Source organism: Triticum aestivum, chromosome 1A (genome assembly GCF_018294505.1).
Source record: "Triticum aestivum cultivar Chinese Spring chromosome 1A, IWGSC CS RefSeq v2.1, whole genome shotgun sequence".
Taxonomy (NCBI): domain Eukaryota; kingdom Viridiplantae; phylum Streptophyta; class Magnoliopsida; order Poales; family Poaceae; genus Triticum; species Triticum aestivum.
Window position 1 is genome coordinate 82,880,175 of NC_057794.1, and position 13,798 is coordinate 82,893,972.

Below are 13,798 nucleotides of genomic sequence, written 5' to 3' on the forward strand. Positions count from 1 at the left end.
GGGGCGTAGCTTTCGATCTGCTCCAGATGGCCAAGCAAATTGGCCCGCAGTGCAAAGCCGCCAAATAAGTAGATCTGTCCGGGGAGAAAAGTCTCACCCTGGATCGCATCGTCGTTGATGATCGGAGGAGCCATCGGGCCTAAAAGTGACGACACAGAGGAACTCTCAATGAAAGCACCAATGTCGGTGTCAAAACCGGGGGATCTCGGGTAGGGGGTCCCGAACTGTGCGTCTAGGCGGATGGTAACAGGAGGCAGGGGACACGATGTTTTACCTAGGTTCGGGCCCTCTTGATGGAGGTAAAACCCTACATCCTGCTTGATTAATATTGATGATATGGGTAGTACAAGAGTAGATCTACCACGAGATCAAGGAGGCTAAACCCTAGAAGCTAGCCTATGGTATGATTGTTGTTCGTCCTACGGACTAAAACCTGCCAGTTTATATAGACACCGGAGAGGGCTAGGGTTACACAGAGTCGGTTACAATGGTAGGAGATCTACATATCTGTATCGCCAAGCTTGCCTTCCACGCCAAGAAAAGTCCCTTCCGGACATGGGATGAAGTCTTCAATCTTGTATCTTCATAGTCTAGGAGTCCGGCCGAAGGTATAGTCCGGCTATCCGGACACCCCCTAATCCAGGACTCCCTCAGTTGGGTTCGACACTCTTACTTATCGAAAGGAATACGATAGATTCCCTATACTTGTGGGTCATCAGGCACGGGAGGACCTGCAACGTTTGCACAAAAAGACGACATGCCTCCGAAGCAGTATAAAGGTCCTGCCAGCTACGCTCTTACGAGAGAAGAGAAAGAAATCTTCTTTGAATGCCTGCTCAGTATGAAGGTCACGACTGGCTTCTCGTCGAATACAAAGGGAATAATAAGGGCCAGTTCTTTTCAGCGATTCTCCCAGAATCGCCCCCTTCCCCAGCTTCTCCCAGAATCGCCACTACATTTTTTTACAATCCTATCTAGTTAAGGTCTAATTAGCTAGGATTGTAAAAAACATATGGAGTGATGATTCTGGGAGAAGCTGGGGGCCGATTCTGGTAGAATCGCCCAAAAGAACTGGCCCTAAATATGTCAGAGAAAAAGTTCCAGAACCTAAAGTCTCATGACTGCCACGTGATTATGACGCAATTGCTTCCGGTTGCATTGAGGGGGCTTCTACCGGAAAACGTCCGATTAGCCATTGTGAAGCTATGTGCATTCCTCAATGCAATCTCTCAGAAGGTGATCGATCCAGAAATCGTACCAAGGCTAAGGAGTGATGTGGCGCAATGTCTTGTCAGTTTCGAGCTGGTGTTCCCACCATCCTTCTTCAATATCATGACGCACGTCCTAATTCATCTAGTCGACGAGATTGTCATTCTGGGCCATATTTCTACACAATATGATCCCCATTGAGAGGTTCATGGGAGTCCTAAAGAAATATGTCCGTAACCACGCTAGGCCAGAAGGAAGCATCTCCATGGGCCATCAAACAAAGGATGTCATTGGGTTTTGTGTTGACTTCATTCCTGGCCTTAAGAAGATAGGTCTCCCTAAATCGCGGTATAAGGGGAGACTGACTGGAAAAGGCACGCTGGGAGGGGCCTCAATAATATGTAGGGACGGATATTCTTGGTCTCAAGCACACTACACAGTTCTACAGAACTCTACCTTGGTCACCCCGTATGTTTATGAACACAAGAACAGTGTGCGCTCCAAACACCCGGAGAAGTGCGACGACTGGATTACATGTGAACACATCAGGACTTTCAGAAGTTGGTTGGAAACACGTCTCAGAGGTGACAACATTGTTTGTGATGAGCTATACTTGTTGTCCAGGGGACCATCTTTGACTGTATTGACTTACAAAGGATAAGAGATAAATGGGAATACATTTTACACAATCACCCAAGATCAAAAGAGCACCAACCAAAACAGCGGTGTCCGCTTTGATGCAGCAACCGAGAGGGGAAAGGACACATATTATGGTTACATAGTGGACATATGGGAACTTGACTATGGACATGATTTTAAGGTCCTTTTTTTAAGTGCAAATGGGTCAATCTGTCAGGAGGCGGGGTACAGGTAGACCCCCAGTACGGAATGACAACAGTGGATCTGAAAAATCTTGGGTACACTGACGAACCGTTCGTCCTAGCCAATAATGTGGCACAGGTTATCTATGTGAAGGACAAGGCTACCAAACCGAGAAAAAGAAAAGATAAGGAGGCGAATACATCATACGATGAGTCAAAGCGCCACATAGTTCTTTCAGGAAAAAGGGTAGCATTGGTCCCGGTTGGTGCCACGAACCGGGACCAATGCTCTCAGTATATAAGAAAGCACTTGGCGTTTTTCAGATTCATCTGCATCAGTTCCCCTGCCCCGACGACGCCGCCAGGCTGCCCGATCGAGCTCGCCCCGTCGACGCCGTCGCCACCCTCTGCTGCCTCGTCGACGCCGTCGCTTCCCTGCCCCGAGCACGCCGCCGGCGGCCCGCACCGACCACGCCGCGCGCCCCTGCCTCGACCACGTCATCGTCGCCTCAGCTGCCCCGCGCCGCCGTCGCCTCTGCCTCGCCCTGCCCCGACCACGCCGTCGTCACCTCTGCCCCTTCCCCGACCACACCGCCGTCGCCTCTACCCCGACACGTGCCGTGCCCCTACCCCGACCACGCCACACCTCTCATCCCTTAGGTCAGGGCCGACACCGCCCCCCTCTTCCTCCCTGTTTTTTTGCACATATATAGATGTTTTTTTCCTGATTATATGTATATGTATGAGTATATGTATGTGTGTATATCTGTTTATATGTCCTTTTTTTAGATTTTTTTGTTTTTTGCATTTTTATAAAAAAATGTATATATGTATGTATATATGTTCTCTCTGTGTGTGTGTGTGTGTGTATATATATATGTGTTCATGTATATATGCAAAAGATAGATTTTTAGAAAATTTAGGATTTTTTCTGTTCATAGAATTTTTTTGGTGATATTAATTATTGTAAATATGCAAATGTTTGTATATTCATATGAACAATGAATTAGGCAAAACCTTATTTTAAAAGAATGAGAGGAAAAAGGAAGCAATACTACTTTTATTTTTGAACATTATTTTAAAAAAAGCAAGCAATACTACTTCATGTATTTTTAAGAAGGAAGAAGAAGAAAAATAATAAGAGGAAAAAGGAAATAAGAAGAGGAAGAAAGGAGAAGAAGAGGAGAGGAAGAGGAGGAGAAATAAATAAGAAGAGGAAAAAATAAGAGAACATTCTATTTTTTTCTTCTTCTCCTCTGTTCCTTTCTTCTTCTCCTCTTTTTTTTATTTTTTTCTTTGATCTTCTCCTCTATTCCTTTCTTCTTCTCCTCTTTTTATTTCTTCTTCGTCTTCTTATTTTTTATCGGGTCTGTCACCGTCGATATACCTCGTGTCCCGATAACTTCAACACGAGGGGGGGTTCGACCTACCCCCTCCCCGGTAATATTATTTTCCCATGTATGTATGCAAAAGTTACATTTTTAGAAAAGTTTTATATATCTAGCTAGGAAAGGGAGAAGAAGAAAAAGAATGAGAGGAAAAAGGAAAATAAGAAGAGGAAGAAAGGAGAAGAAGAGGAGAAATAAATAAGAAGAAGAAAAAAGAAGAAAAAGAAGAGGATAAGAAGAAAGAAATAGAGGAGAAGAAGAGAACTCTATTTTCTCTTCTTCTCCTCTATTTCTTTCTTCTTCTCCTTTTTTTTCTTCTTTTTTTCTTCAATCTTCTCCTCTATTAATATCTTTTTCTCCTCTTTTTATTTCTTCTTCATCTTCTTATTTTTTATCGGATATGTCGTTGTCGATATACCCCATGTCCCGATAACTTCAACACGAGGGGGGGGGGCGACCTACCCCCTCCCCGATAATATTATTTTCCCATGTATGTATGCAAAAGTTACATTTTTAGAAAAGTTTTATATATCTAGCTAGGAAAGGAAGAAGAAGAAAAAGAATGAGAGGAAAAAAGGAAAATAAGAAGAGGAAGAAAGGAGAAGAAGAGGAGAGGAAGAAGAGGAGAAATAAATAAGAAGAAGAAAAAAGAAGAAAAAGAAGAGGAGAAGAAGAAAGAAATAGAGGAGAAGAAGAGAAAATAGAATCTATTTTCTCTTCTTCTCCTCTATTTCTTTCTTCTTCTCCTTTTTTTCCTTCTTTTTTTTCTTCAATCTTCTCCTCTATTAATATCTTCTTCTCCTCTTTTTATTTTCTTCTTCGTCTTCTTATTTTTTTCGGATATGTCATTGTCGATATACCTCGTGTCCCGATAACTTCAATGCGGGGGGGAGGGGGGTTCGACCTACCCCCTCCCCGATAACATTATTTTCCCATGTATGTATGTCGTCGTTGTCGATATAACCCCCTCCCGGATAACTTCGACCATGATAACTTATACCACGGGAGCACCCCCCGGCCCTCTCGCTCGACCAAAACTCTCGAGGACACCCAAACCCTAGAAAAAACGATGTCGGTCTCCTACCCCCTCCCGCCGCGCCCCTACCCTTGAAGCGTTCCCGAGGCCACCCCAAACCCAGAATAAGCTAGGTCTATGTTTGCCACTAATATATCCACATGCTGTCATGTTTGTGTAATAATTGCCATGTTGTAATATTTGCAGAAACAATGTGGTTCGGACGAGACGGGGAACAAGAACAGGTGTTGGGGGACATAATCTTAGCCGGAGGTGATGTCATGTCGTATCTTAATGACAATGATGGTCTGGAAGCAGAACAGGGTGAAGAAGAAGCAGGCTACGGTGATCGAAGAATGGAGGAGGAAAGACATGATTATGATGGCTCCGGTGACCCAATGCTGGTGCAAGAAGGAGCCCGTGGTGACGGCTTCGGTGACCGAACAGAGTCCAGCCAGGTAAATATATTAGTTAAGCCTGTGATGACTAGCTAATTGATGCATTCATTGTTTTGGTATGTACACATATTAATTAACTCTCGTCTAATTCTTCTTTTTTCTAGCCCTCCGGATCAAGCACAACTTCAGTAAAGAGACGAGGCCCGAAGAAAAAGTTGCGCTCGGATGAAAGGTTTGAGATCACAGCAATCGCGTGCGATGGCATATGCCGATTAAACCCATCCGGACAAAGGAAGCATTTGCTGCTCAGTGCAGGGTTCTTGTTAGGGACAAGATCCCGATCAGCATCCAGCAATGGTGTAAGCCTAAGAACGAAGACCCTCAGGTGTCTTATGTCAATGATATGCAGAAAGATGATCTTTGGACTAAGCTAAAGGCAAATTTCACCCTACCGCTAGAGGAGGATCCGGAGAAGCTAGTTAAAGAGCAATTAATCAAGTCTCATGCTCTTAAGAAGATGGCAGACCTATTCAGGAGATGGAAGAATGAGCTGAAAACGTTTGTCAACAAAGAAGAGACACCAGAATTCATCGACAAATATGAGAAGATTAGAGATCACTGGCCCGCATTTGTGGCCTACAAGACATCGGAAAAGAGTAAGAAGATGTCGGCGACAAACAAGAAAAATGATGCAAAGAAGAAGCTTCACCATCGCATAGGGTCAGGTGGCTACCTCAAAGCCTGGCCTAAGTGAGTCAAGGCTGAGAATGATCTGCTTGATAAAGGGATCGAACCAGAGACAATGAACTGGCCAGACCGTTGCCGGACTTGGTTCTTTGGGGCTGGCGGAACCTTGGACCATGTATCAGGGAAATGCGTTTGGACGGACAAGCAAATGAACATACCAGTAAAGAAGCTAAAGCACTATATCGATGCAGCGCAACAAGGGACGTTCGTTCCAGACAGAGAGAACAACGATCTCACAATGGCCCTCGGGAATCCTGAGCACCCTGGACGGACACGAGGCACGCCAGGCTCCATTCCGTGGAAGGCTGGTTTTCCGGACGCAGGCGGTTACAAATGCCAGGAGAGGAGGAAAAAAGTGGAGCATGCCCAAATTCAGACGGCTGCACGAAAGGGTTCAAGTGCTAGAGGAACGAGAAGTAGCTCGCAGCAAGCGACCTGCCGAAACTACCCCCGAAGCTACCCCGCCATCTCAGCGGAGAAGCAGCGTGGCTTCCACCGAGCTGCTTCAGCCGGAGCATGTCTTGACGCCTCCTGCTAGCTACCCCGTGGATGCTATCACGGAGTCTCAACATAGCCACCTTATGACGCAATGACAAAACTTCAAAGTCAAGGCGGTTGTCGGCTCTGTTCGACCTACTGAACCCGACGCAACTTTTCACTGTAGTCCGATTCCAGAAGGATATGCCAGGGTGACGGTGGACGAAATAACGGAGGGATTTGAGGACCTCCAGCTTGACTACCCTACCAGTGAAGGGGAGACTCGGCTGGGTTCTTGTCTATTGACTCCATGCCTATGGCGGAAGGATCTCATCAAGCTTCTGAACTGGACACCTCCGCCTCCTCCTCCTCCTCCTCCAGTGAGTCAGGGCACTCCGCCTCCTCCTCCGGCGAGTGATCAGGGCACTCAGCCTCCTTCTCCGGCGCATGGCGGCACTCCGCCTCCTTCTCCGCCTGCGTCGGCGCGCCCGAACAGCCAGCCTCCTCCTTCTCCGCCTCATCAGCAGGGGCGGAAGAGATCCGCCACCGCTCCGGCTGCTCCGGCGCGTCATAGTCCTCCGCTGCCTCGTAAGCAAGGAAAGAAGACAGCTGCAGCCGCTCCGTCTGCTCTGCCGGCGTCTAGCAGTACAGCCAGAGGCGGGAGGCAATATAGATTCGGTCCTTCTCTGAAGACTCTAGAGAAGTTACCATACGAGAGGACCCCGGAGGAGAACGCCAAGATCGCGCGAGCCGAAGTGAGGAACTTCTTTGAAGGGATGAAAGCAAAGAAACATCCACCTCCGGAGGAGAAGGTAGATTCGGTGAAAGCGAAGCGCACTCTGGCTGCCCTAAAAACCCAGCAAAGTCTTCGCCGAAAGGCAACTATGACCGCATTATTGCAAAGTCATTTGTCGAAGCGGAGCGGTCGGGAAGTACTGTCAGTGATCAAAAGTTAAAAGAACGACGAGCTGGGAAAAAATTCCCCAGCTCGGCGAACAAGCGAAGCAATCGTGCCCCCCGCTCAAGGTGCCTACTAATGATCTGAGGATGGTGCCCGGTTATAGCAATCTTGGAGATTACCTGCCCGACAATGTACATTATGAGTTCTTGGAGGTGGAGGAACACAAATACGAGTACGGGAAGCCTCTCATCAAATGAAAGATCTCTAACAACGATGATGCAAAGATTCCATGATTGGTACATGAAAACCTGCAGAGAGTCTGGGGGGAGGAATACTTTGACACTGAGAGTTAGAGAGGAGCATGACCTCGTTAGAATTGAACTGTTGAATGTTCCATTTGAGGAGTTCTTCCAGTTTTTCAATCAAACGGCCATCGATAAAGAAACGGTCACTTGCTACTGTCTGTAAGTAGTACTACTTCTGTCATTAAGTCTCTCTATATAGGTCAGGTCTTTCATTGCATATATTTATAATTATCCTCACTATATTATGTAGATTGAAGATCGCCGAATCGAAGAAAATACAAATCGGTGATATTGGGTTCATTAACACAAATCTCATAGATGCAACTGAGGTTAAATATTGTGCCGAAGATACCGAGGCCAACTTGCTACGATCGTTGGTAATAAATGAAAACAAAGATATAATACTCTTTCCTTACAACTTCAAGTGAGTGTTACTGTCTTGTGCATATTCGGTTTCCCTTATTAGTTTAGGTTATAGTAATGTAATTGATGAGTTATGCATGCGTGCGTAGCTTCCACTATATTCTCCTAGAGATTAAGCTTGAGTAGGGACTAGTAACCGTCTTAAACTCGAGACGAAAAGATCCTCACGACTATGCGGACATGACTCAAATGCTCAAGAAGTAAGTTAAATCGATCATTATCCACCATATCAGCAACTTTGTTCATTTTCTGATATATCAAGTAATTGTTTTCTTTGTCTCGCAGGGTTTGGAGAAAATTCACCAAAAAAGCTCCGGGACTGCCGAAGAAGCTGCAATTTAAACACCTGAAAGTAAGTACTATAGTAACATGTTCCACGCATCTCCTAGTGATTCAAGCGCTAGTTTCATCAATATCATTTATAGCATGCTTGCTTATCAGTTTGATTGACCTCTATTTCTTGTAAAGTGGTTGTGGCAGGAACCCGGGAATAATTACTGTGGATACTACGTTTGTGAGTCCATCCGCCACACGATTTGTGAACGAGGGTCGCGCTATTCGTCACCCTGGGTGAGGAATTATTATTCTTCACCCCCTTTATTTTACCATCAATGCACCGTAATTTTACGTTCCGTAAGTTTTGTCTTATTTCCGACGCAAAAAGGGACCGTAAAAAATATATAATCGCCGTAAAAAATATTTTGTGTTATGTAAAATTACAAACGTAAAAACATAGTCTAAAATACACATAAACTACAAATTTTATTGTTTTATGACCTATATTTCTATTTTCTTATGTCAAATTTTACGTAGTGAATCAATAAGAATGTAACTATTTGAATTCCACACGTAATTTAATTATGAAATGATCGTAAGATTACCTCGGGTGAATAAAACTTATTCTGCACCCTGGGTGATGAATAGTAACACTATATATATATATATTGACCCCCTTGTTCAAATTAGATGTTTCGGATGCGGGATGAACTCCTAGAACCAGTTCGTATGCGAGCAATTCAAAAGGAATTGGCGGCATTCTTCCTTGACCACGTGATCGCTGAAGACGGAGAATACTATATGGACCATGTGTTCATATATAATTAGGAGATTATATTGTAAGAGATAATTATTGTATATATGTAGCCGGTAGTGTCGGATAGATATACGAGAACTTGTTGTCCGACCAATCTCTCGGAGAAGGAGAGGTGGTCGATATCACTTCTCTCTGTATGCATATGTTCATGACGATCTTCTGTTTCCTTTATTTGCTTACTAGCTAGCGTGTTTAGTCCTCTCTATATACACGTATATATAGCGTCGTCCAAGCACGGACATAAGAGAGGACACTTCTCTCTATTAATTAGCTAGCTAACACAATATATGAAACACCTAAATTAAACCCCAAAACCCCTAACCCCCCCCCCTTCAAAAAAAACCCCCAGCCCCTGAAATGCTGGCGCTTGGATGCCTATTGGTCCCGGTTGGTGGCACCAACCGGGACCAAAGGCCCTCCTACCTGGGCTCGGCGCACCGGCCACGTAGAGGTCCATCTGTCCCGATTCGTGTAACAACCGGGACTAAAGGCCCTTATCAAAAGGCCCAAGCAAGGGCGCCGCCGCCAGGCGAAGGAAGGCCGCCACGGCCGAGAAAGCCAACGCGAATGCGAACGCCGCCAGGACGGTCGAGGCTCCCAAAAAGGCCGCCGTCCGTCGGGGTGTACAGCCTCAAGGACGGCACGATGAAGAAAATCTGGGATCTCAGAGAGCAGGTCCGAAACTTTTACCCGCCGCCGGTTTGGATATTACCTTCCAAGTAATAATTAGCTAGGTTTGAGTTTTTTCTTAAGATAGCTAGCAAGTTATAACTGGAATAATTTGTACTAATTGATAAGCACATCAAATGTGTGTGTGCGCCTGATTAAATGAGATCCATGAGCATCATTCAGAATAACAAAATTTTCAAAGGAATGCAAAAGTTTTTGCCACATTTGTTTGACTATTAACCAAGAAGTTTGGTGTCTACTTTACTTCATCCATTCTAAAATATGAAATAAAAGGCTTATAAGTTTTGCCCTAAGTTATGTTTTATAAATTTCACCGAGTTAATAGAGAAAATCATCAACACAGCTACGATACCAAACCAGTCAATAAATTCACCACGGAATATGTACTCCTACAGGAGTAAGACCGTTAGGGTTAAAACAACATAAAACAACAAATGTAACCATGCATTGGTGTGACACCGTAGTTCAAAGCATACATAGATGGAAAATATATGCTAGCTAGCTAAGCTAGGAGTGTTCCAACCATCACAGTAATGGCTTGTCCTTGAATTTTTACCCTCCGATTTGCAGCATCCAACTCCAGATAAAGTGTTCCGGTCCTTTTAGATACCTGATGATACATGGTAAACGAATGATTTAAGATGATTAAGCACATATTTTAGCAATTTTTTCAAACACATGCATATCAAAAGAATGATCCAGTTGGTCATAGAGGTAGTCAAGACATACTTGAAACGCCGTCAGTCTTCGTTTGCCCAGTTTTCGGGCCCAGAATGGTGCTAGAGCACAATGTGCACTGCCACAAACAGGGTCCTGTTATGTAGCACAATGCCGATGGGTTATGAGATATGAAAGAAGCTGGTATATTCTCCATAGACAATATGGCCGTAATTTAATTTTCTTTCCAAAATTAAATGTAGGTGTGTTGCTATTTCGAACTCAAGAAAGAAGACCATAAGTTAAACAAGCTTCATGTACTATGGTATATATGTATTCAACTTATAGAAAGTTTACAAGATCACCTCGTCTACCCCTTTTTTCGGGGCGAAGAATCGTGAGAAGAAGTCATAACCAGATCCAGGTGGCGCCTGTCCTGTAACAATGACACCTCTGCCAGCACACTTTTTAAGTTGTTCCAAGTTAGGAAGGACATCAGCAACCTCTTCTCCCGATGAAAGTTCTACCTGAAAAAGGCCACGACGCGCAGATTCTTTTGTCATGTAGATGTATAGCATAGTTGCCTGATCTGCTACCTCATAGGAGTCGAGTTTGCAAATCCGTTGTTATGCTCAGCAAATAGGTGTAGAAAATTCTAACTCCAACGTTGTTTGGACCGTTCGAGTCAGAAGCAGTCCAACTATCCCATGTTGTGGAACAACCCTAATACTGTAGCTCCTAAATACTAATCACCACTCTCAAGTCTCAACCAGACGGTTCAGATACTGCTTACTCCAGCAGCTGCTACCCGGTTTATCCACGCCGTCACAGCCTACTGCCCCTCGGTTTTCGTTGCAGGTTGCCACGATTTTGCCATAGTTCTGAATTTTATGATTTGGCGAATATAGTTCTGATATTTCTCTAAAGAAATACTACCTCTATACACCCGCAAAAGAAAACTACCTCTATAACTAAATATAATACGTTTTTACAGTTTAAATTAAACTACAAAATGTCTAATATTTTGTTACAGAGGTACCCCTCTGAATTTCAGGGGCCATGGGCCCTCACACTGATTTCTTCCGGTCAAAATCAGGGTGGACACGGTCCGGGCCGGTCCGATCCCGGCCCGAGCCGTCGTTTGGACCGACCGCCGGCGGGCCAGACCGGACCGGACCGAGGAGGCGAGCGGTCCTGTTTTGGGGGACCGGACCGATGCTGACGAAGCCCGAGCCGGACCGACTGGACCGAATGGACCGGCCAACAACTACCGGCGTCGATGTGTGCGAGTGCAGCGGCGAGGTGGGGTACGTGCATGACTGATGGGACGAAGTGGACGACGTGCGCGAGCGCCTACGTGCACGAGAAATTAGCTATCAACTGAAACTTGGGCGAAACCAACAAACTGAATTTTCTGAACCTGTTGAAACTGAACCAACGTATCTCTCTCTCTCTTTCTCTCCGTAACTACCAGTCCTAGTCTCTATTGCATGATGGCACGAGCTTATCTAGATGAGTTTGTTACGGAGTTTGTTAGCGTAGTAGCCGCACCTGCATCCTCCTCTTCTCTGTACATTTGTAACACTCGATAGATACATGAACATACGACCTGCTTCTCTCCTATTGCTCCTTCTTACACTAACGAAACTAACGAAACTGAAGTGCGTGAGAAATCCCCACGAGCACAGAGGGACTCCTCGAACAGCAGCGGTGGCTTCACCTTCAGAGCGTTCGGATTATGTCCAGTTATTCCTGGTTGTGCCGGCGACGCGTTTTTATAGCTGGGGCAGCTGGTAACCGGTGTACGTGCTGTTGCCATGGCAGGATTGGTGCCAGGTTTGGGGTCGATTCCATGGTCGAGAACATCATATCGGCGCCGGTGCGCGCACGGCAGCGATGGCGAGCGGCGTCAAGAGGCTATGGCGCATTGGAAAGTGAGGAAGGGATGAGAGGGGAAGCTCGTGGACATGATGGTTCACACGGGGGCTGCCGGTGGCCACGACGACGAGGCACGGCAGCGGCGGTGACTATGTTTTTTTGGTCCGACTGAGCGGCTCGGTTAAAGACCCGACCGGACCGACAGTTTCTTTGGCCGAAAATTGCAGCCCGGGCTGACCAGATTTTCTACCGATCCTGGACCGTAACCGTCCGGTCCTGAACAGGCCACGAGCGGGCCGAAAAGCTTGCTCGTGTCGTCCACCCTGAGGTCAAATTATCCCAGCTAAGCTTTCCCGTTAAATCCGTATTATGTGCCCGTGCTTGTAGCATTGCTCAGATTGGTATCAGAATGCTCTTGACAAAGCAATGGTGAGGCAGTTATATACGTACGATGAAGTCGTCGGTGGTTGCTGCTCGGTGAACACCGACTATGGGCGTGGCCTTCAGGAATATGGACGGCAGCTCGTGGGTGGAGCTGCAGTCCACGAAAACATCGCTCGTGGGGAAATCCAGCTCGATGAACGGTTTCCCCTGCTCCTCCTCCGTCACCCGCGGCCGCGAACTTGCTCCGGGAACCTTCCGGGCGGTCAGGATCCAGGACTCGGTCACGAACTCGATCACGTCGTGCTGCTTCGGGAGGACGGCGGTGAAGAGGAAGTGAGCGGACGCCAGTGTCCCGTGCCCGCACAGCGGGACCTCGGTGGTGGGGCTGAACCAGCGGAGGCGGAACCGCGGGGTGGACGACGAGCTGGAGCCTCCATCGCGGGGGAAGAGGAAGGCCGTCTGGGATACGTTGAACTCCGCAGCTACGGACTGAAGCCACTTGTCGTCATTGGCAGCGGCGTCGTCCTTCAGGAGGCACACCGCCGCCGGGTTGCCCTTGAACGGCTCGCCAGTGAAGGCATCCACCTGCGTGCATGCCAACAACCACACAAAAACTATGGACGTCGAAATGCGATGGAGCAAATTTCTGATACTAGGAGAAGAGAAAAATGGCGGATCGATCCAGGAGCCATAGCAGGTAGTTGAGCAGGTACGGGCGCAGCGCACTGACCATGGCGTACTGGACGGTTCGGTTGGCCATTTCCATGAAGCAGCTAGCTGCCTAGCTCCAAATCTGTGCAGGGTGTACTCAGTACTGGGTGTACTGGATGATGCTGGACGACGATCCACCACGTTTTCAAAAGATACTGTAGTACTAGCCACCGGCAGGTAGGGTCCTCATCTGCCTACGCACTTAAGGTCAGTTACTACAGATAATGCTATTGCCTCATAGAACATGTGGATTCACTATTCCTGACTGACATGTTTGTCGTCCATGCACCTTGCCACTCCCCCTGTTTTTATTTACTAGGTATAATTACCCGTGCGATTGCTATGGTGCCAAATAATTTTCAGCACGACAATAATAGATTAAAAATAAACTGGCAAGCCTGTCAGGATTGTCGTGGAGTCTGCAGCTTGGCTTCTTCGGCTAAGTCAGAATGAGAAGAAGGAGATATATGAATCACATTTTCAGAAAATCCAAACTTTTCAAAACCCAGGCATTCTCATAGATTCGGGCATGATCTCCTAATTCCATAACACATGTGAGCCGATACAAATCAAACGTGTACAACAAATAACCTAAACATACCCAAATAAAAAAAAATCTGGGATGTGTCATGCATTGTCGTGGAGTACTACTTAAATTATGGAACTGATATGTAAGGTAAGTAAATCACGTGATATAAGAA

General features: G+C 46.2%; 1 protein-coding gene across 1 annotated transcript; it reads right to left on the bottom strand.

The window, feature by feature from the left end:
* Positions 1 to 9,843: 9,843 nt before the first annotated feature.
* Positions 9,844 to 13,213, bottom strand: LOC123098883 (uncharacterized isomerase BH0283-like). Its single transcript, XM_044520990.1, has 5 exons — positions 13,117 to 13,213; positions 12,453 to 12,971; positions 10,490 to 10,651; positions 10,197 to 10,280; positions 9,844 to 10,077 (listed from the first exon to the last, which is right to left on the bottom strand). Exons 1-5 carry the CDS (start codon positions 13,150 to 13,152, stop codon positions 9,970 to 9,972), a joined length of 909 nt encoding a protein of 302 aa, XP_044376925.1. The 5' UTR covers positions 13,153 to 13,213; the 3' UTR covers positions 9,844 to 9,969.
* Between the last annotated feature and the right edge of the window lie 585 nt (positions 13,214 to 13,798).